Raw genomic sequence first — 26,291 nt, 5'->3', positions numbered from 1 at the left:
TGGGTCACAAATGACTGCCTCTCGTGAGCTCCAAGGAGAAGCAGCCCCCTCCATCTCAATCCCACTCATCCTGGCGCCTTCTTGGATATATACAGGCATTGGCCATGGAGGCCCGGCCACGACAGGCTCCTCCCACCGTGCCTTAGGAGTCAGCTTAGTTACCCAAGGGCCACGAAGCCCCAGCATTTCCCTGCACTCTCTCGCTGTAAAATCCCTCCTCTGAAGCACATGAGTTTCCGGGGGTCACACAGGATGGCCAAGAGGAAGTTGGGTCTGGGTTTGACTCAGATTCCAAACCCTCCCAGCCTCTGGATGGGGCTCCCGAACCCCACTTCCCCAATCTATCCCCCATAACTGTGATCAGGGTGGACCGGAAGGCCGGAGACGTACGGCGTAGGGCCTTCTGGACTCGGCGCAGTTTCATGGCCGTCCGGTAAGCTGAGAACTTGATGTTGTTCAGGTCAGCTGCCGAGAGAGGAAAGAGACTTCTGGTGCCAGGGCCGGGACAAAGGGAGCGGGAAGTGGCACAGCTCGGGTGGGGCAAGGAGGGTGACAATAGGAGAGACTCTGAATCCCCCATTCTGAGCATCTCCTCGCCCAGGAACACAAACATCCCAAGGGGCTGAGTGATGGTCCTCGGCTTGGGTAGGGAATCCCCGAAGGCCAGTGTCCTCAAGGGCGGAGGCACCTGGGAAGCTCCCCCGCCCCCGCCCCCTTCACATTCTTACCCAGCGTTTGGTATAGCTCAGTCATCTTGGGGTGGTCCCAACACGTGGTCTGGGCCTGATGGCTATAAAACACAAGGGCCCAAGCGTCACTTACCCCGGGCTCAGCCCCCCATACTCACTCCCCACAAGCACACATGCAAGGGGAGCTCCTCCCACATCTCCAACGGGCCCGGGGCCCTGATAGGGAACTGGAGTGAAAAATCGAGGGGGTGAGAGCGGCCTGCCGAGGAACTGGCGGCCATGTGGGAGGGCGGGGGCTGGGAGGGCGCTCCCCCACATACACACACTCACTCACTTGATGTAGTAGGGTACTTTATTGGGTGAAATTGCTCTTTCCCAGGGGACCTGCACGGAGGCTGGTAAGAGAAGAGAGAAAGAGAATGGCAACTGGCTCCGTGGGCTCCCCAACCCAGCACCCATGGTGACCCAGCTAGCCGGGGGGGGGGGGGTGGCAGAAACCGAGAAAGTGCTGTTGGGAGTCAAAAGCCTCTGCCCCCAAATGCCACAGAGGTACCAAACATGGAAAACAAGGCACAGCCGGGTGTCTCCAGCCAGTCAGGGAGCCCTGAGGGGTGCCCAGTGGGCTGGCAGCCTTCCCCGGGAAAGGCCCCTTGGCGCTATTCTGGTGTGGCAGACAGGGAGCACCTTCTCTTCCCCATGCCGCCCCATCTCCAGTCTTGGCAATCTCACAATCCCATAGCCTCAGGGTTAACAGTGGAGCATCTGTGTCAGAGAAGCTGAGTTACTGCTCTAGTGCCAGGAGCCACTCGGCTATTGGAACACGGAGCCTTGGGGACCAGGCTCCCCACTACCCCTGTTAAAGGGACACAGCTCTCTCCTGATTAGGCCTTAGAGCCTGGGGCCGGCCCAAGTTCAAGTGGCCAATTCAGAGACGGGTCTCAGCGATGGGGGCCTCCCCCCACCTCCCCCAGCCTTTTGTTGGGTTTCTGGGCTCCCTGAAGGCTCCCAAGACTAAGGCTCAGGGACACTCAGTTAAGCGACGCCCATTGGCTCACGCACTGGACAGGAAGTGCTGGGATCCTGGCCCAAAGTCGCGGTGGGCATCCTGGAGCTGCTTGAGCCGTTCATTAACTGAAGCCTGTGGGGAAAGTAAGCGAGGATGACCAGAGTTTGAGAGATTTCTGGATCCCCGGAATCATCTACTGACCTCTTCCCAGACGGCCACAGTCACCCCCACCCATCCGAGATGGGGCACCCTGACGCCGCCCTGCCCGCTTTCACCCATTCGGAGCCCCCGGGGAGCTACCTTAACCCGCTGGGGCGGTTTGTGGCTCTAGACCTTTCCCCATTGGCCCCCATGGGACTTCATGGCTTCCCTTGCCCCTCCCTCCCTCCAGCTGGGTGCTGGGCAGCAGTGCTACCTGCAGCTGTTTCCAGCGGGTATTGATTTGCTCCAGGGCCCGGGAGTTCTCCATGGAGAGGTGCACGTCAGAGATGGCCAGCTGGTGAGCCAGCTCGTTCACCAACTTCACCCCCTCCTTCACCGGGGCTAGCTCCTCTGTGAACAGCTACAAGGGAAACAGCCCCAAGCCCAGCAGGGCCAAGGGACACGGCAGTCACTTCCCTAGATATCTCCTCCCTCATCCAGTGCCCAGGAGCCACCTCAGTCCCCCTCAGGAGGCCAGTGTGAGCTCACCCATTGCTCTGACCTCTCCACTCTGACATCTCTGGAAACTACAGGAGCCCAAAGCCAGGCCCCCGTGCCCACTGACGCCTCAGGAGTCCAGGCTTGCAATGGTCCCGCAAAGTCTGAGGAGACCATCAGGCCTGGGGCCCCACAGCAAACACCCGATGGGTTCAGATCCCTTGTACCTTAATGGCCTGGATGTGCTCTGGCAAGGAATCGATGAAGAGGTCCCCGATGGGCTCCCAGGTAGCCCGGATGCCCTCGGCCTGAGTCAGGGCATTTCCCAGCTCCCCCATGGCTCCGTGGATCTCCAGCAGCTGCTCCAAGGTACGCTCGATGTGGCGATGCTGATCCACACAGCGGGCGGTCAGCTTCTCCCACAGCTCGCTGGCCACAGTCGCCTGCTTCCACACGAAGCGGCTGAGGTTCTGGATCTTCTGTCTGGGGGAAGCGTCTGCCAAGGAAGGTCGGGGATTGACGGCCAGGGTGCCAAAGGGAGGGAGAGACAGAGACAGCACGGCGACAGGAAGGGACTGGGGGGTTACTGCCTCTACTAGTGGTGGGTACAGAGCACCCAAAGTACCAGAGGCAAAGGGTGCCTTCAGGCCTGGGAATATACCTGTCCTCAAAGGAAAGAATGGAGCAACAGGGATCTCCCCGGCTCAGGAGATCCTCTACAAAGCCTCCAGCAGAGCGGGCCCTGGAGACAACTCCTGAGAGGCTTGGGCCCACCCTGGCTCAAACCTGCCTGCCTGCCTCCCACTGAGAGGAGAAGTTACTGTGCATGTGTGTGTGTGTGCCCCCCCCCCCACCCGAGCTGGGAAGGAGCAGAGACACTGCCAGGTGCTGGCCACTAAGGGCTTTCTTAAGGGCCGGGTGCTGTCCGGGCACCTCGGTTCCAGGGGCCGACCATAGGCCTGGGACCTCCCTTGGTCAGAGCAGACGTCGGGGGATCTGAACCAAGAAGGAGCGACCTGAGCAGGGGACAAGTCCCCCATCGTCTGGGTCATCCCAAAGGGTCGTAGGTGAGTTACTGTTCTGCAGAGTTTTTTCTGTTAGGCTCTCGAGGGCCCCCTGACACGTAACATCGCAAGAGATCTTTCCAAGACCATCCTATCATCACAGCAGCAAGGTCCTGTGGGGCATGAGCTGGGGCCCGGTTTCTTAAACTGTAGGTCGTGACCCCACACAGGGTCCTGGAACTGAACAGGGGCGTCATGAAATTCTGATTTCTTCTCAGTAAATGTTGGATTTGTAGACCTAGTTTATATGCCTACATACCCGGGGTCACATAAAAATTTCTTCAGTGAAAAGGGGTCATGAAAGAGTTCAAGAAGCCCTAAGACAGAGAACCAGTGTCATAATCGGGGAGTCCTGGATTCGAGTTCTGCTTTGAGCACACACTGGTGAGGGTCCCTGGGCAAAGCCCCTCGCTTTCTCAGGGCTCCCAGACTGTGGGAGAGGACTGTTGCTGTGAAAGCGCCAAGCTGCTCCAGCGGAAGGGGTCTGTCTGCCTGGGGGCTGCCGTGCCAAGCAAACCACAGGGCCGGCCCCTCTCCCTCTGCTTCTGAAGCCTGGAGGCAACGGCCACCAGGATGTCCCAATCTCTGCCTCCTGAGGCTTAGGGTCTCGGCTGGCAGTGGCGGGAGAACACACCCACAGAGAAACGTCACCCAGACCCGGACAGGACACACAGGCCACGAGGCACCCAGCTGTGTGTCTGTACTGGAGGAGGGCATTTCTACAGCAGAAGTCCTTCCCGACCAAAGAGAGGGGAAAAGCACATGAGAGCACCAGAGCACTTTGAGGTCTAATGAGAGAGCAATTACTTTAAGATGGGGGTGAGTGTTTTCACATGTAGCTACAGAGTGCTCTTCCCTGCCTGCTTTTGTACTTCCTAGGCCTGAATCTCCCCTCCTGTGACCTCTTTTCCCTCAGGATGGCTGGGACTGGCATCAGGGTTAAAAAGGAGGGGGGAAGCAATAAGAAATGGCCAGGACAAGGGAACGTAAGGAAAGCCGCCCACCTTTGTTCTCACAGTGGGGTTCTTCCAGTTCCTCAAACGGGTGCTGGGATAGGAAGGCCTGAGCTGACTCAAGGACTGAGTAGATGTAGGGGCCTCGGGACTTGACCTCTTCCATGAAAGCCTGAAAAGGACAAGGAGAGTGAGAGTGCCCTCTGGCACAGCTGGTCTGGTCCCCCGGGGCTGGCAAAGCACATCTGAGCTGTAATGGACGCCCTCCTTCCCAGGAACCCCGAGCAGCCTCCAGTGCTCGTGTCTCGAGAGGCTTCAGCAGCAGCGGGCTGCATGCCAGTGGGCAGCATGGCTTAGATGGCCCCAGAACCTTCCTTCTAGAGCAAGTGGGGACCCCCGGGAAATTTTCAGAAACCAAATCCAAGGTGGATGAGTAAAGGCTGAAGGAGGCGGGCAGATGTGAGAAGCTCTCCGAGGACTATCGCCAAACACTTGAAGGGCCCGGCTTGGGGGCAGGGGACTGGACTGTTCTGCTTGGCCTTGGAAGGCCAAGGGAGAGGTCCCAAATGGAGGACTGTGCAGTACAGGATAAACAATCACAGCTGCCCACACACGGAAGGGCCCATCCCTGCCGTGGAGGTCTCTGAGCCCAGACCGGACGTGCTCCAGGAGATCTGATCATGGGGCAGGAGAGGGCCGCTCTCACGGGCCTCCGAGGCCCTTTGCACTCAAAGGCTCTAGAACCATGACCTACCGAATGAGTCTCCTTTTCCTTCTGGACCAGGGCCACGGCCCCCTGGAGGGGCAGCTGAGCGGACAGCTCCTCATCCTTCTGGCTGAGCCAATCAATGATCTCTTGAAGAGGCGGCTGCAGCTTCCCACTGGGATCCGAGAAGGCCTCGAGTCGAGCCCTGTGGGCGGTAGGCCAGAAGACTGTGAACGGCCCATAATTCACTTACCGGAGGTTCTAGTGATTCAGCTGGCTGGCTTTGACCTGAGCCCCAACAGAGCACCCCGCCTCTGAGGAGGGCCACAGGGGTAAGACTGCAGCTAGGTCAACGTTCCAGTGGGGCCACCTCAGCTAGGGAGTATTTTGACAGCAGCACGGCCGAGCGGACACAGAGACGGCCTTGAAAATTGAGGTCCCGGTCTTTTCTCCCATGTATATAGGCCATGGGCCCCTTGGTGCCCCAGGTACCTTAAGATGGGGGGAGGGCTCCCCTAGAGCTGTGCCATAACTAGTCTAGTCCTCATCCTTTCTTAATGATCAGAGGCACCAAAAAAGGCAAGAGGTGCCTCTAACCATCACCAGAGGGTTTCCAGCAGGCCGGGGCGAGTGAGCCAGAGGGCACTGGGGAGAGGGCGGTGCCGGGTAGGGAGGGAGACTTCTGCCGGCTTCTCCATAGTGGCCGGGAGGGACCTCGGCCTCCCTCTCAGCCCGCTTGAGGCCAGCCCGGCTGTTCAGGGCACACGGACACGTCAAAGTCCCTTCGGGCCTCAGAAGCTGCCCACTTGGCATCTAGCCAGCCCAAGGACAGGGAGGTGGTGAATAAAGCAAGGCACTGGCCTGGGTCAGCTAGAAAGAAGGTGGGAGGGGGGCAGTCGTTTCTTCTGGGTGCCCCTCACCCACTCTTTCAGCTCTGGCAGCTCCGTGAGGAGGCGGCACGGTGATCGCCTCCATTTTTCTTTATTTTTCAACAAATGAAGCAGCTTCAAGAGATGAAGTGAATTTCCTGAAGTCACACACGTTTCGGGCTCAACCCAGGCCCGAACGGGTCCAACCATAGATGGGAGGGAAGATGGCAGAGGAAACAGAGAGAAGGAGAAAGGGGGATTGTGGGCCAGAGGAAGCCTGCACGTCAGAGGAAGGGAAGGAAGCCAGCCCTGAGCTGAGGCCACGGGCACGAGTGGGGGTGACGGGAGGCCAGGGGCCGCGGGCTGCCCTTGGGGCTTACCGGAGGTTGTGGGACTTCTTTTTGATTTCATTCCAACACAGATTCATGGCTGGAGCATCCAGGGGCCCAACAGCACCGTTCAGGACCTGCTGCCTCACACAGGTCGGCCCTGTGCCATCCTGAGAAGCCGCAGCGGTGGCTCTAACCTGGACAAAGGCACAGACACCACACCACATGAGCAGCTGAGGACACGCCCCCGGGCCCAGAGGAGGGGGAAGCCCGGCCCCAGTCCGGGTCCCAGTCCTTGGAGTTCGTCCTCTAATCTAATCTAATCTCTCCCTTTATTAAGAGAGGGTAACAGAGCTGCCGGGACCTGGCTGGGAAGCAGAGGCCCCCAAAAGGGGAGCACAGAAAAAGCCAGGACTGGGCCGAGGCCCCTGCAGGGTGGCACCTGATCTGGGCATTTCACTGGCAGAAGGAACAGTTCGGGGTCACACAGCCGGTCTATATTGAAAGCAGGGCCCAAATCTACATCACCCTGCCTGGGCGGCCAAACCTTGTGGTACAGCCACCCGGGCTTGGGTGACCTCAGAGAACCTGGAACAGCTCCCCTTTGGCAGTTAGAGAACAGGGGGGAAACCGAGGTCCAGACCTCACACCTGATGTCATGACCCCTGTCAGCCACTGGCCCCGGGATGAGCAAGGACTTGACTCAGATCCTCCCGGGCAACATCTCTGTCCCCATTTTCTGGGTGCCAACCAAGCAGGTGCCAACGCAGACCCAATTGGGGAGGGCCCTGGGGTTCCGGTCCCTCCCCAGCAGAACTTCATGGATGGCTCAGAGAGGACCGGGGAAGGAGAGAGAAGTTGGTGCATCCTGGGAAACTCCCCCCCCCCACCTTCATCCTCCTCACGCCCAAGGAGGGACCCTACCTGTACCGGGCTGGGACTCCTCGGCAGGCTCGGGCAGCAGCAGCTCCATGGGGCCCAGTGCCAACGTCCCCAGCCCGCTTGCCGCCTAGGTGCTGCCGGGCAGACACCCGACAGAGCACTGGCCTCAATCAAGGGAGGTGGATTCGCTCTCAGCAGGCGGGCGGGCTGGTGGGCCGGGAGGCGGGAGCGGGCAGCCGCTGTCACCCTGTTTACTGACCCCCCAGGAATCTGCAGGGGGGCGGCTAGAGCGGGGCTCTCCCGGTGAATCATAGCTTTGTCCATGTGGAATTTCTGGGCTTGCTCTAGCTCGCTGTTGCGCGCGTGCTCTCTGTCTGTTTGTCTCTGTCTCTCTCATCTGTATTTCTATTTCTCTGTGTCTCTGTTCTCTGTCTGTATGCCTCTCTGTGTATGACTGTGTCTGTCATCTCTGTGTCCCTCTACCTCTGTCTCTGTCATCTCTCTGTCTGTCTCTTTGTCATCTCTATTTCTCTGTCATCTGTTTCTCTCTGTCTTTCTGTTTGTCTCTCTTATCTCTGTGTGTCCCTCTGTCTCTGTCTCTTTCTATCTCTTTCTCTGTCATCTCTCTGTCTCTTTGCCATCTCTCTATTTCTCTGTCATCTCTATTTATGTCTCTGTCATCTATTTCTCTCTGTGTATCTTTCTCTGTCTCTGTCATCTCTGTGCCTGTCTCTGTGACTGTCTGTTTCTCTGTGTATGTCTCTTTGTCTTTCTGTCATCTATTTCTCTCTTTGTATATCTCTGTCATCTCTCTCTGTGTCCCTGTCTCTGTGATTCTTTCTCTGTCATCTCTCTTTCTGAGATATCTCTTTCTCTCATCTATTTTTCTGTCTCTGTGACTGTTTCTCTCTGTCTTTGTCTCTTTGTCATCTCTCTGTGTCCCTGTCTGTCTGTCCCTGTCATCTCTCTATGTATGTCTCTGTCTCTTTGTTATCTCTACTTCTCTGTTTCTGTGATCTTTCTCTCTCTGTCATGTGTGTCCCTGTCTCTGTGACTGTGTTTCTCTGTGTGTCTCTCTCTTTCTGTCATCTCTATTTCTCTGTCATCTGTTTCTGTGTATGTCCCTCTCTATTTGTCTCCTCTCTGTGTGTCCCTGTCTCTGGGACTGTCGTTTCTCGTGTGTCCGTCTCTGTTTCTCTGTGTATGTCTCTCTGTCTTTCTCTTTGTCATCTATTTCTGTCTCTGTGACTGTTTCTCTATCATCTCTCTGTGTATGTCTCTCTGTGTCTCTGTCTTTGTCATCTCTCTTACTCTGTTTCTGTCTCTCTGTTTCTCTGTGTGTGTGTCTCTGTCTCCCTGTCTTTCTCCTACCTCAGCCAGTCGGCTCATTCTGATGGGGGGAGGCAGGACCGGGTGACCAAGGTTTCCTTGCCTGAATGGGGGGCGGGGTGGGGCGACTCTCCCAGGCTTCCCTGCCCAGGGCTGCACCTTCTCTCTTCACCAGCCGGGAGTGAGGTGTAGAAGGTGCCCCCTGACAATGAATGGGGAGAAATAGCCCAGAGGAAAGAGGAAGGGCAGAGAATAAGCATTTACATGGCACCTACTGTGTGTCAGATTCTATGCTAAGAGCTTTACAAATATTATCTCATTTTGTCCTCACAACCCATTTTATAGTTGAGGAAACTGAGGCAGAGATTAAATGACTTGCCCAGGGTTACACAGCTCGTGTCTGTGGCTGGATTCGAAGCCAGATCCTCCCAACTCCAGCCCGGCTCTCTCTCCATCCACTGTGGACTAGTTCTAAGCCTGGGAAGCGACGCCCCTCAATCCTGAAGTTGTCACGCTAACAACAGCTAAATGCCTCCCGAACTGATGCTTCCAAGTTGGCAAACGCTTTACACACATTCTCATTGGAGTCTCCTGAGGCCCTGCGAGGAGGGTACTAGAGTATCCTTTTTACAGGGAAACTGAGGCACAGAGAGATTGCATCCTTTGCCCAGGGTCCCCTAGGCAGTGTCAAAGGTGGGATGTGAACTGAGCCCTCCCCAGCTCTTAAGTCACAGAGAAAATGCAGGATGCTGGACCGAATGGGGGTGAGCCCGGAACCGTACCATGGGGGACGTCACTGTTGTAAGCCCGTCCCCGACCTCTCCCATGATGCCTAAGGGATGGAACCCTGGGCTTAACCGGGCTCCCAGTCTGCCTCTCCAAAACGAGGTGTGTGTGCGCGGGAGGCATGTGGGTTGGAGGGGAAGCCCTCGGCCCGGGCAGCTGGGGGGAGTACAATGAGCGTCAGGGAGACGAGGCCAAACCGGACTTGGTCACCCCAGCCGCTGTAGCTCTAGGAGTCTGGGGACGAGGAGGACTCTGCTGCATCTGGGCCCGGCCCAGCCTCCCGGAGGCCACCTTCCCTCCTCCCGGCAGTAGACCTGCCTGGGGAAAGGTTAACATTCCAAGCCCAGAGGCCCCCCCTTCCCACCCCCTCCCAATGGAAAACACTTTGTTTTTGCCAAAAGGCTCGGTTTTCCATTCCCGTCCTCGGCCGCTCCCACAGAACCCTCTGCACATTGTTCCCATGCTCAGGCCCACCTACAGGAATAGCTGGCCCGGCTGCCCCTCCCGGCCCTCCTTCGCCCTGTTGTAAGACTGGATCTGGTCTCCTTCGGCCAGCCTGGGTACCTTCTGCCCCTTCCGCCATCACCCTTGACCTGGGCCCCTGTCTCCTGCTGCCTGCCCGCCACAGCCCTTCCTTTAGGGCTTACTGCTCAGCCCAGAGCTTGTCTGGAAAAGCCACGTGCCTGGACGGGGCCTGAGCCTGGTGTATGCCCCGCTCTTGCCATGTGGTCAGCATGCCCACTGCCCACCTTGACTCTGCCCTGCCTAGGAAAGAGATCCAATCCCTCCTTCCAAGGGCCCCTCTGGCGTGGGCCCGCCATCAGGCTAGGTCTTCCAGGGGCACCATGGGAGGAAGCACTGAAGCAGGAGGTGCCCAGAGCAGGGCACAGACCTGAGTGATGTCACCATCACTTACAAGATTGGTCTTTGAACCTCTGGGAAGTGGCCAGGCCCCCCAAGCCCAGGTCCTCAGACTGAGGTGGGTGAGTCAATCCAGGCAGGTGTGCTACAAAAGGCCTCACATGTGGCCCACTGAGGTAGCAAGTGGGTCTACCCTTGCATTCCCAGATGCCCGTGCCTTGGGCCAGCCCCATCTCCTGCCCAGGGGGTGCCCAGGGGAGCCAGAGGGGCTCCAAGCTCCAGGCTCCCTCTCTGTGGCTCCTTGGGAGACAAGCCTCCTGACTGCTGCACCTTGGGGTCCCTACTCCTCGATCCCCATGTGCTAGGGATCCTCCCCCTCTACCATATATTTAGCCACCACCCGCGTGACCATCCTTGGTGAGTCAGCTCTGCAGAGCCAGCTGTGAGCCCCTGGCTTCTCAACGGGGGGGAACCACTTCCTCCCACCATCAGCCTGAAGAGACTGGACCAATTCTTTCCTTCGTGGGGCCGGCGGCTCTCCTGGCTTTGTGGCCAGGGGAGGGGGTTGGGGAAAGTGGGGGCGCTTTTCCCAAGCTGCCTCAGGACACTACTTCACCCGCCACCCTTAGGAAGAGGCCAATCACCCAAATTCTCTCAGGCTCCCATGTCCTATTGTGCTGGGCCGAGAAGGAGGAGCTCCGGGACCGGGCCAAGAACAGGCAGTGTCCTCCAGCATTGTGGGCCCTGACCTCGGGGAGGAGATGGGTGACGGCCTGCCCTGCTCAAGCCTGGCGCCAGAGACAGACAAAGCTCCCTGCACGATGGCCAGAATTAGACTGAGTGCAAAGGGCTAAAAAGGACATGAAAGAGCAGTCGGAGTAGGCCAGTGGGAAAGAGGGGGGTCTCGAGGGCCAGGGGGAGGGAGTGGGAAATAGCTGAAGGCCAACAGAGCTTAAAATCACACTCTCAGCTAGTAGCGGTCACTCCTTAACCTTGGTTGGCAGAGGGTGTGGGGCACGCCCTTAAGCGTCAGGCCCTGCCCTCACCAGATAAAGTGGGCCCCAGTTCTGGGCGTGGGCCGCTCTGCTTCCCCAGCTCTCTGATCTCCTCCCCCAAGTTGGCACAAAAAAGAAAAAAAAGCGACCTGATTTTGCACCCAAAGCAATCCTGGACTTCCAAAAGGCCGAGGGTGGAGGCAGGGGGACTGTATACATAGATGGGCCCTCGCCATCCACACAACGGTGTCCTTTCCCAGGCTAGTAGTGTTCCCTGCCATCCCCGCTGGAGTCTGCCCAAGGGAGACCATCTGAAAGACTCCGTCACTCATTCGGAGGCAGAAGGCCTGGGCTGTTCCTGTGTGAGTCTGGGCCTCCTCTAAAGACTTTTTGCTGCCAAATCTCCACTGGGCTCCCGAGGACCCGAGACAGTCTGACAGTGCAAAGGGTGTTGGATTTCAAGTCTGGTCTGGGTTCAAATCCCACCTGTCTTTGTTGGTCATCCTTAGGCAAGTCATCTCCCCTCCCTGACACACAGAGCGCTCCTCAGTAAATCAAAGGGCTGAAATGGACGGCCTTTGAGTTTCCTTCCGTCTCCCTCGGCTCTTACCTGAGGCTGGGGGCGGGTGGTGTTGAGGCCAGCGTTGTGCTGGGGTTGCTCAGCTGCCCGCCACTCATGACATCGTGGGAACGTGTAGGGACATCCCTGCATGACCATGGGCTGCATCAGAACAGCAGCTCATGGAGGGGCAGGGCAGGGGGACCAGGACACCTGGAAGAGCAACACAGAGAGCCCACGTTAAGACCCCGGGGGCTCCGGGGAAGCCCAGCCGTCCGATCCGGCCCCTGTTCCCAGCCCAACCTCCCTCGTGGAATCGGTACGAGAAGCAGACAGAACAAAAGCGATCAGCAAAGGGTGGGGGCCGAGCTTCTGCATGCAAAATACAGCGGCCGCCAAATCCTGCTTCCAACGGGGGGCCGAGTGAAAGGGGCCAGGAGGCGAGACGTAGCCAGCCCACCCACCGCCTGCCTCCCTCACCACCTCATCCCACTCCGGTGGGTCTGGATCTCCATTCAGTGGAGATGACAATTTAACCACGGACCCCCAGGCAGTAGAGACAGAGACTCCATCCACCAGGTTGGAAACTCTCTTGATATCTCAAGGGTAGCAAATGATCGACCAGAATTGACTACGCACCTACTAGGTGACAGACACTGTGCCAGGGATACAGATACAAAAGAATAATAGTGACTGTAGCACTTGGTTGTTTTTTTGATCCTCACAACAACCCGTGGAGGCAGATACCATCATTATCCCCATTTTACAGATAAGGAAACTGAGGGTGAGGGAGGGTGAGCAAATTGCCCCAAATGACACAGCTAGTAAGTATCTGAAGAGGTACTGGAACTCCGTCCATCGGACCATCCGGAAGCCCAAAGCACACAAAACCAAGAGTCGTATCTGCCCTCTGGGAATGGACTAACGAGAGGGACTACACGTACTCCTGAGTCTTGTAAATGCAAAATAGCAACTCGGAGAAGGAAGCGCTAACTTGGAGGGAGACCGGGGCCTCCTGCAGAAGATGGTGCTTGAGCTGAGCCCTGAAAGAAAATAGGGATCCCCAAAGAGGATAGGGGGAGGAAGGAGAGCATTCAGTGCTTTGGGGACAGCCAGAGCAACAGAGCCAGAGCAGAGATGGGAGTAGTATCCCAGGTGAGGAACAGCAAGGTCGTCTTGAATGGACTTGGAGGGGAGTCAGATGTAAAACGCCTGGAAAAAAAAGCAGAGACCGGTTAAAAAGAGCTTCAAATGGCAAAGAAACCTGTATTTGATGTCAGAAGGAATAGGGAGCCACAGGGAACAGAAGAGGGAGGGACATGGATGTGAGCTGTAGGAAATTGACTTGGGCAGCTGTGAAGAGGATGGATTGGATGGGGGAGACACTTGAATCAATGAGAACCATTAGCAGGCTATTACTCTAGTTCAGACGAGAAGTGATGAAGATCAAACTGGGCGGTATCTCTGTGGAGAAAAGGGGACGTGGATGAGAAATGTGGGGAAGGTCAAAGTGGCAATATCTGACTACAGATCGGATACGGGTGATAAGTGAGAGGAAGGAGTTGAAGATGATCCTGAGGTCACACATCCGGGTAACTGCACGTATGATGGTGTTCTTGGCCAAGATCAAAAAGTTTAGAAGAGGTGCTGGCTTGGCTGCAGTGGCGGCGAGTTGTTTGGAGATGATGAGTTTGGGTGAAATGTCAGATAGGAGCTGGTGATGCAGCCCTGGAACCCGGCACATTGGGACTAGACAGGGAGGATGATCATGAAACCCCTGGTGGCCGATGAGGTAACTGCAAAAGTATAGACAGAAAAGAGTCACAGGAAAGGACCTTGGGGAATACCCAGAGTCAAAGGGCACGAGCTGGATGTTAGGGGAGCAGAAGGGACCAGGGAGTGGTCAGACAGGAAGGAGGCAGCCAACAGAGCGGTGTCATCAAGACAAGGAAAGAAAGTATGAGGGTGGTGTTCGATGCTGCAGAGAAGTCGAGGATGACTGCTGAGAAAAGATGATGGGATTTGCCAAATGAGACTTTGGAGAGGGTGGTTTCAGTAGATGAGGTCAGAGAACAGATTACAGAGAGTTCCAAAGACAGTGAGAGGAAAGGAGATGGAGGTGACAAGGGAAGATGGGGAACAGGAGGGTCTAATGAGGGGTTACTGATGGAGAAAATGAGCTACCCCACTATTCCTCACTCTCATCATCCAAAGAACGTAAAGAATGACATATACGTATGAGAGCAGTCACCAGAAACACGGGCACAGCCACGTGTTCCAAGCACGTAAGGACGAAATAGCTCTAAAGGAGAACTTCTTCCCATCCCTCTGTTGATGCTGGGCCCAGGGCAATGCCCCATAAAACAACCAACCTCAGGTTATCATCCTGATATGTGACCTAGACAAAACCAAGCAGCCATCTCTCTCCGTGATAAGAACTGGATGCAGGAAGGATGTTCAGGTGCCTCCTGACGGGGTCCTTCCTTTACCTCTCATTGCAATGGCTTTCTGGTGACTAGCATTCTGTGAGTTGTTCCCATGGGAAACTGAGGTGAGGGGAAAGGCCGGCAGGGAACTTTAAAGATCAGTGTTCTTTGCGTTCTCACAAAGCCTAGGATAGTATCAGTTGTTCTCTTATGATGTTTAACACCCCAAAGAGGGGTGGGCAGAAGTGGGCCTGTCTAGGTAGAGCAGCACGGGTGCTAGATGTGAAGTCAGAGGTCCTGACTTCAAAGCCTGGCTCTGCCATTGACTACCTATGACCTCAGGCCAATTGTCTCCATCTCAGTTTCCTCATCTATTAAATGAGAATCGAGAGTCATGGACCTAATAACCTCTAAAGTTTCTAAGTTGAGGATCCAACGAGCTAATGAACGTGCTGGCCGAACTACTTCCTCAACTGCATGTTTGGATGGACAAGTGGCGCTCTCCCAAAGCTTGTATTCTAAGAGTAGAAGAACAGAGGAAAGCATGAAAAATGGCCAGATGGGACCTTCAAGGCCACCGAGTCTGAACTCACAAAAGAAATTCCACCTTAATTCCACTTGTGGCCATCCAGCCTCTGATGGAAGACCTCCAGGGATGAGGGAGGGGCTGGGGGTTACTAGGTTCCCATCTGCAATTTCAACTCCACTCCCAACCTGTAGTCCTTGGCTAACCAGGCCGAGCTCATCAAGGAGCCATCAGATTAACCTTGCTGACTTTTCTGACTTGGTTACTAAACTTATAAATCAAGGCAATGTTGGTTTCAGTGGAACATTTGATGGCGAGACACAGGCTAGACAACTGTATACCCAGATAGCTTTAAAACTGGTTGGGTAGCCCAAAAGATAGTTATTAAAGTTCCAATGCTCGGCTTAGAGAGTCGAGTCGAGTGTCTCAGGAACCCACGGGTGGCCCTGTCCTATTTAACATTTTTATTCATGACTTGGAACAAAATTACAAATGGCATGCTTATCAAATTCAAAATGACAGAAAGCTATGAAGGGTAAATAAGAGGCAGGATTTTCACAGGCCAGAACACTGGGCTGAATCGAGCGAGATTCACTTGAACAGGGATAAATGTAAGGTGAACTTAGGTTCGAAAAGCAACTTCACAAGTAGAAGGTGGGGAAGGTATGGCTAGATGGCATTTTGGAGAAGATACGAGAGGGATAAGTGCACTGTAAGGCTCATATCACAAAGTCACAGAATCAGACAGCTGCAGGATACCTCAGTGGTCCATATACAAGAGAATCCCCTTTAAAACATACCCAACAAATGGGTATCTGCCCTGTGCTTCAAGCCCTGGGTGGAGTGGAAATTGTCTTTTGGCCAGGTTCTCTTGACATCAAGTCTAAATCTGCCGCTCTGCAACTGGTCCTGCCCACCTGCCCTCGAGGGCCAAACCATCCTCTTCCAAGTGACAAGCTTGCAAATATGTGAACACCCTGATGTTTCCCTCAGTTTTTCTCCAACGAAAACATGTATAGTTCCCTCAACTGATCCCTGTATGTCATGGAGTCTTGACTCTTTCCCATGCTGATTGCCCTCCTCTGGAAACTCTCCAGCTTATCAAAGTCCTGAATATGAGTCGAGTTGACTTAGACACACCTGATGGCGCTGTGGATAGAACACTGGGCTTAACATCAGGAGGACTTGAGTTCAAATGTGGCTGACCCTGCCATATTTTCCTCATCTGTAAAATGGGGTTAATAATAGCTCCCACCTTGCAGGGTTTTTGTGAGGAGCAAGAGATATTTGTAAAAAGTACTTATCACAGTGTCTGGCACATAGTAGGAGCTATACCAATGCTTCTTTCCTTCTCTTCCCTTCCTCCCTCCCCACTGTGATACGACAGTCCAAAGAAACAAATCTAAGCTTGGGGTGCATGGGAAACACGGCACCCAGGACCGGGAGATGATAATCCCATTGGATCCTATGTTGGGCAAATCACATCTAGACTATCTATGTTCATCCTGGAGAGTGTAAGAAAGGCCAGGGCAGGGAGAACAGATCAGAGAAGGGCCTTGAACCCATGCCATATGACAATATGGTTGTTTAGTTCCAAAAAGAGAGGCCACCAGGGGGACTTGATAGTTGGTTTTAAGTACCCGAAGGAACATCCCACAAAATAGTGACTGGATTTATTCTGCTTCAATGAAATAAACAGAACCAAAAAAAGGATGTTCACGATAACTATGGTAACATTAATAAAAAGATCACTAGAAGAAGGCTGAATGCTGAACAATGAGAATCATCACCCTTCGTTCTGAAGAATTTAATTCAGTTCAACAATCACTTATTAAAAACGAACTCAATGTCACGTACTATGCTAGGGGCTGGAGAGACAAAGGGGAAAAAAAATCTGAAACAATCCCTCAACTCAGAGAATTTGTAGCAGAGATTTGCTGGCAAATGTTTTATCAACTGGCTCTCCAAAAAAAAATGTACTCATGACCCTTTTAAGTTTAATTTACATTATTGATATTTTCTCCATACTATACTAGGTCTAGACAACCAACAAAACAATAAATCAAGCCCTGATTTGTAGCCTTTGTTGATTTCTAAGGTCTAAAAGCTGATATTGAAAATTTAACAGTCAGTTCTCATGAGCAAGTGCTAGCTGGTTCCAGCACATATCTCCTAATAGGTCTCTGGCACCTAGCTCTCCCCATTCCCATCCAATCTCCGGAGTTTTGAAAATGCTTTTCCTAAAGGATAGATAGGTCTGACCATGTCACTAACCTACTCAATAAACTCCAGTGACTTTCTATTACCTCTAAGTTCAAATATAAGCTTAGCAATAAATGTCCTTTATGACCTGGCCCCAACCTACCTTATCAGACTTATTCCATTTTAGTTCTCATTTCATACCTTCTTTGGAGCCCCATTACTGTAACTTCTGCATCTCCCTCTGTGCCTTTGTCCCCCAAGTCTAGTGTAAACTCCCTTTCTTCCCTCCACCTTCAGGCTTCTAGCCTCAGCTCATGTATCCCATGCTACATGAAGCTTTTCCTGCCCCCTTGGACTACTAATGCTTTTCCCTGACAACTATTCTGTCTCTTGTTTTTAAGTTTTATGTATTTTTTATTCTGAACTTAAGTACCAGAAAGAACATTTTCACACAAATAGTAAAACACAAAAAGAAACTGTGATATGAAACCATGAATTTTCCTTTCATGTCATTTGTTTTTGTTTTTAAAGCAAGTAAATTTTACATATTACTTTCAAAACTGTCCTGCTCACCTGTGCTCCCTTCTGAACTTCTTTGTTTTCTTCTGTGAATAAAAAAAAGTTTTAATGTTTTTTTTTTTTTTTGGGGGGGGGGAACAGTAATCACTATAGCTAAGTCCTTTCCTCCAATTCCCCTCCTGTCAAATTAACTGAAAGGGGGAAAAAACCATTATAATAAATAACACAGTCAAGCAAAATGAATCTACATGGTCGCCATGACCAAAAAATATAACTTTTTGCCCCTTGAGTCTGTCACCTCTATGTCAGGAGATGGGGAATGAGCTTCCTTATAAGGTCCTTTGGAGACATGGTTGGTCATCACATTGATTAGGGTTCTTAATTTTTCTTTGCCATTTTGTTATCCTCGTATAAATTGTTCTCCTGGTTCTGCTTACTTCCCTGGGTTAATTCACATCATCCAGGATTTTCTGATATCATTTCTTTAGTCATTTCTACTGTGAAATAATATTCCATTATATTTATATATCACTATTTCTTCAACTACTCTCCTGTTGTCTAAGAGTGGATCTAAAGCATTCCCTTAGATTCAAATACTTTTTTTCTCTTTTTAGTTCCTTCTTTGGAATAGAGAAGTTTGTTTTCATTTCTGATTATTCCCTTCCAAGAATAAGTCTTCTTCTTAAGCACCACCCCTTCCCTATCATCACCATTTGTTTCCCTGTTTGATTTACTGATGCTCCAAACTGTGGGTGGGTGTGGTCCTCCTTTGTCCATTTCAGAAATGACTGAGGTTTATCTGATGCTCATTCTCCCATCTCTTCCACATTTGTATACCCTCCTCACGAACTTCATTTATGAGAAATGGCAACTTCTACTCCTTCTTCCTCCTTTCTATACTAATGTATTTTTCTTTAAATGATTTCTTTTTCCTCTCTCAAAACCCTCAGAACAGGAAAGGACAGGGGATACTACCTGACTACTTAAGAAATAGGCAGAAAAAGGAAAGAATAGTTAAATAACTAAATAATAGGAAGAAAGAAAAAAGAAATAAGTTAAACAATTCTAAAAGTAAATAAAGAGGAAATAAATGGTGAAGGGAAGAGGGATGCTTAAAAGTATGCTAGAGGATAGCCAACAGAGCCAGTGGGAATAGGATTGTGTTAGAGTAGATTAAGCTAAAATAACTGAAGAGAGACTGTGTTTACAGAGGGAGATGGGAAAATGCTAATAAAAACAATATTAGAGACAACTGGAAGAAAATATGAACCTAGTGAATAGATTAAACACTTCAAAATGGAAAAGAATGACCGAATGTACATGAAAACAAAACCCCATAATCTGCTGCCTACAAGAAACATTTTTTTTTAAAAAGGCACATACATAATAAAAATGAAAGGCTAGGAAAAATTTGTCATACATTATGTGAATCCAAAAAAGTAGGAGTTGTAATCATGCTATCAGACAAAGCAAAAACAAACATTTACAATATAAAAAGGAAGAAACAAGGAAGTTCCATTGGATTTAAAGGAACTATAGACAAGAAACTAATTACCAATATTAAACTTACGTGCTTCAAATGCCTTAGCATTTAAATTCATAAAGGAAAAAGCAAATGAATTATAAGAAGACATGAGTAATATAACAGTGGCAGGAGATTACAACACCTTTCTCAGTTTTACAGAAATCTAATGGAAAGAAAAACAACAACAAAAAGAATTTAAAACGTGATAGAGATACCAGAGCTTAAACACTACGGCTTCTTCTAAATGGTACTGCTAAAGAATATACATATCGAGGCAGCTAGGTGGTACAGTGTGACAGTACATAAGAGTTAGGAATATATGAGTTCAAATATTGCCTCACACACTTACTGTGTGACCCTGGGCAAGTTGCTTACCCTCTCAGTCTCAGTCTCCTCACCTTTAAAATAGGGGTAATAATGGCACCCACCTCACAGGGTTGTGAAGAGCAAGAGAAATAACATATATAATACTTTGCAAACCTTAAACTGCTATCGAAATACTAAAATTAAACATTTCAGTACCACATGAAACTTTTTACAAAATCGATCATGTATTATGGCACAGAGAAATTGCAAACAAACGTAAAAAGACAGAAATAGTAAACATACCCTTATAGATCATAACACAACTAATCAGTTCAGTGAGCACAAACAAAAGACACAGATCCAAATGGAGACTTATAATGAAATCCTAAATAATGAATGGGTCAAAGAAATCGTAGAAACAATTAATAATTATATGAAAGAAAATGGGTATGATTAAACAACATACCAAAATTTCTGAGATGCAGCTAAAGCAGTCCTCAGGGAGAAAATCATATCCCTACAAACACATATTCATGAAATAGAAAAAGAGAGGATTAATGAACGAATACACATTAAAAATTAGAAAGCCAACAAATGTACATATCTAAGATAAGCACCAAAGAAGAGATATTTTAAAAATCAGAAGAGAAATAAACCAGAAGCAAATAAAAACTATGGAAATGACAAATAAAATGAAAAGCTGATTCCCTAAAAAGACTAATACAATTGATGAACTTTTAAAACTTAAAGAGAAGACAGAAAATCAAATAAAACAGTAACAAACAAGCAGGATGAAATAACAATGAAACCAGAAAAAAAGATAAATTATCAGAACCCACTATGCCCAGTTATATACTGACAAGAAACAGGGGAATATCTTCACAAATAGAAAATATTCAAACTAAATGAATACTGGAGATCTGAAGTAATCCAGTCTCAGACAAGGAAACATAACTAGCTATAAAAGAACTACCAAAATGGCAGAGGCTTAGGGGGAACAGGAAGAAGAGCAAGAGGGCTAGGAAGGAGAGAAACAATTCCTAGTCCTTATAAATTTACAGGAAAATTCTATCAAATTGTTATAGAACAATTAGTACCACACAAGTGATTCCTTGATATTGTGGTATTTGATCTTTGACACGGAAGGTCTAGATTTTGGCTATGATATTCCTGGGACTTTTCCTTTTGGGGCTCCTTTCAGGAGGTAATCTTGGGATTCTCAGGGACAGTTAGGTGGCAGAGCAGATAGAGTATTGAGTCTGGAATCAAGATGATGTGAGTTCAATTCCAGCCTCAGGTACTTATTAGCTGTTTGATCCTGGACAAGTCACTTAATTTCTGTCAGACTCAGTAAAGAGGAATAATAATTGCACTTATCTCCCAGGATTGTTGAGAGGATCAAACGAGATAACATTTGTACAGTGCTCAGCACAGAGTAGGCATTTAATAGATGCTTGTTTCCTTTCTTCCTTTTTCCATTTTCCCTCAGATTCTAATAAATCTAGGTAGTTCTCATTTAAGATTTTTTTTTGAAACAGAATGTCTGGGCTTTAAAAAAAAAAAAAGATAGTTTTCAGCAAGGGCAATGATTTTTAAATTCTTTTTTTTTTTTTTTTTTTTTTTTATTTCTTTTTTTTTTTTTTTTTTTTTTGGTAGAGGCAATAAGGGTTAAGTGACTTGCCCAGAGTCACACGGCTGGGAAATGTTAAGTGACTGAGGCCAGATTTGAACTCAGGTCCTCCTGACTTCAGGGTTGGTACTCTATCCACTGTACCATCTAGTTGTCCCTAAATTCTTTCTGTTTTCCAAATCAGTTCTTTAATATTATACCTTCCATTTTTTTAACTTTGGATTTTAGTCTAATATTTCTTACTGTCTCATGGGATCATTAATTTATGTTTAATCTTTTCTAGTTGAGGGAGGATTCTATTTCTTGGTTTACCACTTTCTCTGAGATCTACTCCTGAATTTTTCATTTTTTTATTACTTGCTTCATTTCTTTTAGGCATTCTTGGAGTCCTTGTGGAAAGGCTGCTTTTGCTTTTGAGTCTTTGCAGTTGTTAAAAGCCCTTTCTGTAGATTTGCAATCCTACTTTTCATATTGGCTGGCTTTTTCTTTGATTTTCTTATCTAATTTTAGTTTCTGAATTGGGGCTTTGCACCAGGGTCAGCCTTTTCCCCTTACTGTACTTTGGGATGAGGTGGTCACACTTGCTTGGTCTTGTGCTGGATCCTCTGTGCTTGAGATGAGCCCCACTTACCGAAGTTAGGCCCTCCTGGAGCTTTCAAGTTGAGAGCACTGGGTCTTCAGGACATGTTCTGACATCTCAGGCCAGATTTAGGGACCTAAGAGCCCCTGGGTCTGGACTCCCCAGATCTGAGCACTGCACCAAGCTATTGGGCTAGTATGCAAGGCTTCCAAAGCCTATAGTCTGGAGCTTACTCAAGGGATCCCTCCCACCAATGCTTCCAGTCTCAGGACACTAATGATGTAGGCTACATGTGGCCTGCTTTCCAGGAGAGACCCCCTTTCCTACTGTCCTTGGGCTTCTGGCTTGTCTGTGTCATTCTGGGGTAGAAGATATAATTATTATAGTTTCTCATTGGCTTTATTGATCATGATTTGGTGTGATGTGAGCTTCTGGGCTTGGCTGGAATAGGTATGGGAGAAGCCAGGCAGCCTGCCTTTTGCTTGTTCAGGCAGCCATCTGGGCAGGAAGTCCCGCTCCATCTATTTTGTATATAACCTGTATAGTTATACATTGTCTTTCCTGGGCTGGATTATAAACTCCTCAAGGTCAAAGGCTGTTTCCATTTAGTCTTTGTTCCCCTCAGCACCTAGGACAGCGGCTAGCACTCAATAAATGCCTGTTGCTTGAAAATATACAAAATAAACACCAAGTATTTGGCAGGAAATACTAAGTACTGTCAGTGGGGGGAGTCAGGAAAAGCCCCCATGTACAATCTGGTAGTTAAGGGAACCGGAGGAGAGGAAGAAGAGCGTTGTTGACACGGCGGGCACGCAAAGGCCCAGAGGTGGGCGATGGAAAGCCTTATGTAGGGAACATCAAAATGGGTTGGTTTAGCTGGAACACCATGTGAAAAGGAGTCATAAGTTCAGAAGGGTGAGCGGGAGTAAGTCTGGGTGAGACCTTCGGTCAGAGCACTTTGTAATTTATGCTAGAGATAACAGGAGGTCATCAGAGCTCGGATCCCTGTGCTTTAGGGATACCAGTTTGGCAGCTACATACAAGATGGATTGGAGAAGGAGAGCCTGGAGGCAAAGAGATCAATAAAGGGCCTATTGCTATAGCCCAGGTGAGATGATGAAGGTCTGAACCAGGGTGGTGGCCATGTGAGTAACTAGAAGACAACAAATGAGAGACGGCGAGGGGGAGAACTAACAAAGCTTGGCTACTGCTCGGGTGGCAGGATGGGGAAAGGGAGGCCTGAATGACAGGGGAAATGGCTGTGCCTCCACAGATATAAGAATTTAGGAAGATCTGGCAGTTGGTGATCTAGGACTAGAGATCAGGATCCAGGTAAGGGCTAGATACGTTCATCATCATCTCCGAAATGAAAATTAAAGCCTTGTGGGTCAATATGAGATCAACCAGCAAGTGCAGAAAGATAAGAGGGCCTGGGACTGAAATACATTCCCTAGATAGGGAATGCAATATTAGAGAAAATGTTGCTTACATTGTTCCCAAATGTTCCCAGAGAGCAGAACTGGATGTAAGGGGCGGAAGCTCCAGAAGAGCTAGATTAAGTTCAAAGTCAGGAAAGACTGCCCAGCAAAGAGTCCTGGCTCACAGATCTTGAAGCGGAGGCGGGACACTTGCAAGTATGTTGCTTAGGGGACTGAATTCAAGGACCATTGAGGTCTTTTTGAAGGTTGTGTGATAAGGTAAGGGACACCCTTAGCTGGCACAGGGAAAGAATAAAGGGGGAAGGGGAGGGAAGGGAAAAGCACAGCGATCGGCTCTAAAAGCATAAGAACTGAATGCATTCTGCCCCATCCAGGTGGCACTCAAGCTGAAGTGACAGTTGAATCACCAGAAGTTCTTAGGGTAAAACTTCCTAAGAGGGACAAAATCTAGGAGTGCTGAGGGCCAGAAAGACCGTTATAGCACTAGGGTGGTTTTGTTTTGAGGGAGAGGGGAGACTCAGGTTACCTCCTGCCCAGAGCACGTGACCTACCAAACTCCTAACCTTCCACCTTAGGATCAGAGAAGAAGTGAAAGCCAATGAGAGTGACAAGGCGGAGGGGGTTGGGGGTCCATAAGGTAACAGTGGGAGCCCTAAGAACCCATGCTTCCTGGATGTGACTGCATGTCTTAGTATGGCCTTGGCCCGACTGGCGTGGAAAGGGGCATAAAAGGTTATGAGCATCAGAAAGCCAGCAGGGCCCTGCTCCATGAACTGCTTCTGAAAAGCACCTGTAAAAACAGGCAAAAAGAGAAAGGCAAAGAACTCGGGTCCTACTCTAGACAGGCTTCCATTAATCAGAAGCAGCAGAACGACCGGATTTTCCATCTGGAAATGACCTTACGCATCAGCCCATCTAAGCCTGAGTTCACAGGGGGCAAAAGGAAAGAGACAATTCCCGGACGGCTGGTTGTCAGGAAATTTCCAGAAGTCAAATCCTATTTTTCACTCATTTCCATTATAAAGCTGGAATTCTCATAAGGAGGGGAAATAATTAATCCCTCAAAAGAATACAAATTACACAAAGACTCCAATCAATCTTGTCTTTAAAGGTCATCCTCTATTACCAATACTCTCGAGATAAGCCAAAGTGGAAATCCTACTGCATCAAACGTTCACACACCCCATGTCCCTCGGGAGGCAGACTCACGGGAGAAGAAACCGTGTCCTCCGGCCCCTGGCCGATTCGAGCAGTCTTGCTCCTCGTGCCTGAGCAAGATGAAGATCTGCTGCTTCTCTTAAAGGGTATCTCAGTCACTGGGGCGTCTGTTTGGTAGCCTTTGTTCGAAAGGGGACCGACAAAGCACAGTTCTGACATCCACGAATCATGACATCATCAGGAACACACTGACACCACGGGGAGCCCTTTCACACGGGCACACCTGTATAGGTTTAGGGGGCTCTCCCCTTGGGGTTTCTTGGGGATCCCCCGAGATTTTCAGTGACTCTATCTGACGGAGGGGGGGACTTCCTCCAGGATACGCTACCAGGCTTAGCTGAAATGACCAACTCGAGCCACGGCCCTCCTCCTCCTGAAGCTAAGTGCAGGCCCATTCTCCAAGTATCAGATGGGCTCAGAGGCCTTAAGGGTCTCGTCAGGGCCCTAAGAAACTGGAACAGAATGGGGGCAGCACACCTAGACAGAGGGATGAACCAGCACAGTTCTTCCCTTAACACCTCCCATATGTTTGACATTTACACTCCCAGCAGCCCGGTCTCAGGGGATGACTACTCTGGCTGCGGTGAGCGAGCCTCTCCCATCTTGGCGCATTTCAGATCCCATTGGGCTGTGGCTTTCCCTGGGCGGGGAGTGGGGGGCTCAGGGCTCCAAGATGGCTCACCTGAGAGTCTCTACCTAAGAGAGAGGATGGCTTAAGAAAAGTCAGTTGCTAAGGGGAATCGGGCCCAGGGCTTTCAGAAAAGGCATTTGCTTTTCTGCTCCACTAAGGGGGGAGAAAAAGAAAAATGCCTTCCTCTGTAAGCAACCGAGCTTGATCTCTCCATGGAGACAGGAAGGCAGGGCAGGCCAGTGGCGAGGGAGCTCCTCACATCCCCATGATGGCTGCCCGTTCACGAGGAGGGGAGACAAGTGAGGCCGAGGGTCTCTCCCGGAATCCCACTTAGCGGGCTGAGGACTTGGGGGGGGGAACGGCAGAAGTAAAGGGGTGCTTAGCTCCTAGCTGCCAATCTCTAGCTCATTGCTTCCAGGGGAGTTCAAGGAATAGCCCCACACTTTCCAGGTGGTCAGGGAGGAAACGGGGGGAGGGGAAGGGAAACGTCACAGACAAGAAAACAGACTGAAGGTGGGGAGTATGGAACTTTGGGGGGAGGGGCAGCTCAACCCCCTGGATTCCCAGGATACTCTTGGGAGCAGCTGCTGTGCCCCGTGTGCTGGACTGGCTATTTATTTGCAGAGGGGGAGAGCTCCCGGGGGGCCCCCCCCCCCCCCCCCCCCTCCCTTCGAGCCCCAGAGCTTCCCATCAGCAAATTAGCTCTTGGAACAAAGCCTGGAATCGACAAGGGAAAAGCCCCCCCCCCCACTAAAGGGGCCAAACCGATCCCCTTCCTCTTTGTTTCCCCATCCCCGGCACTTCTTCCTCATGCACCAAGCAACCCTTTGGGCAATTTTCCCCCGAAGCACATACACGAACAGGAAATCTGGGGCCAAACCCAGAGGCCCCCCCCCCCCCCCCCCCCCGCACAGCCGGACCCCCTCCCAGGCAGTCCCCCCCCTCCCCGCCACCTGAGCCCAGCGAAGGCTGGACAGCAGTTTCTCCGGGGCCTACCTTGCAATCCTGTCAGGTCGAGGGAGTGGCAGCCGCAGAGCACAGACAAGGAGGCGAGGGGGCTGGGCTGGCTCTGTGAATCAGCAAAGAAGTCGCTGTGACAGGGATGCCCACGGATGCTGTGTGCACACTCCTGCTTCCCTCCTCCTCCTCTTCCTCCTCTTCTCCTCCTTCCTCCTTCCCCTCCTCCTCCCCTGCTTCCTCCTCTTCCTCCTCCTCCTCATTCTGTGTTGCTATGCAATCACATCGCCAGGTCTAACAGCATCACTCCGACCTCAGGCAAAGATACCCTTGACTGGGTGAACGCAGAGAGAAAGACAATCCTAAAGCTAGCAGCAGGGTAGAAGGAAAAGAGCAGAGAAGAGAAAGAAGGAAACTCTCAAACTGTAGCAGGAGGTAGAGAAAAGACCCAAAAAGGAAGAATGCACTCAAACAAAAACTCCCAAACCAATGAGGAACCCAACCCCTCACCACACAGCAAGCACCCCATTGCGCCTTCAACAGCTAAAGCTCTAACCTCTCATATTAGAGAAGCTCCTCCCAATCCCCAAACCCTTCAAGACTTCCCTCACCCTCCCCTTCCAGCTGTATCCCAAAGGTCTCATCCTGTACACGGAGCAAAATGG

The 26,291-nt window shown here is 50.7% G+C and overlaps 1 protein-coding gene across 4 annotated transcripts in view; it reads right to left on the bottom strand.

Annotated features, from left to right (window-relative positions):
* The window catches only part of DRP2 (dystrophin related protein 2), a 38,239-nt gene extending 12,496 nt beyond the window's left edge, over positions 1-25,743 (bottom strand). The window contains exons 1-12 of one of the 4 annotated variants that reach the window (XM_031944999.1): positions 25,666-25,743; positions 24,030-24,157; positions 11,719-11,880; positions 6,307-6,452; positions 5,106-5,262; positions 4,403-4,523; positions 2,562-2,830; positions 2,111-2,257; positions 1,749-1,827; positions 1,024-1,084; positions 729-790; positions 391-465 (exon numbers count right to left, since the gene is read on the bottom strand). In XM_031944999.1, coding sequence (XP_031800859.1) covers positions 391-465; positions 729-790; positions 1,024-1,084; positions 1,749-1,827; positions 2,111-2,257; positions 2,562-2,830; positions 4,403-4,523; positions 5,106-5,262; positions 6,307-6,452; positions 11,719-11,835 — 1,234 coding nt within the window. In that variant the 5' untranslated portion in view covers positions 11,836-11,880; positions 24,030-24,157; positions 25,666-25,743. Of the gene's footprint in view, positions 1-390; positions 466-728; positions 791-1,023; positions 1,085-1,748; positions 1,828-2,110; positions 2,258-2,561; positions 2,831-4,402; positions 4,524-5,105; positions 5,263-6,306; positions 6,453-7,179; positions 7,384-11,718; positions 11,881-24,029; positions 24,158-25,665 lie in introns of those variants that run through there. The other 3 variants (XM_031945000.1, XM_031944997.1, XM_031944998.1) reach the window with 3 other exon arrangements.
* Positions 25,744-26,291: the final 548 nt, after the last annotated feature.

Source organism: Sarcophilus harrisii, chromosome X, assembly GCF_902635505.1.
Source record: "Sarcophilus harrisii chromosome X, mSarHar1.11, whole genome shotgun sequence".
Classification (NCBI taxonomy): Eukaryota; Metazoa; Chordata; class Mammalia; order Dasyuromorphia; family Dasyuridae; genus Sarcophilus; species Sarcophilus harrisii.
This window is presented reverse-complemented; position numbering and strand designations above follow the sequence as displayed.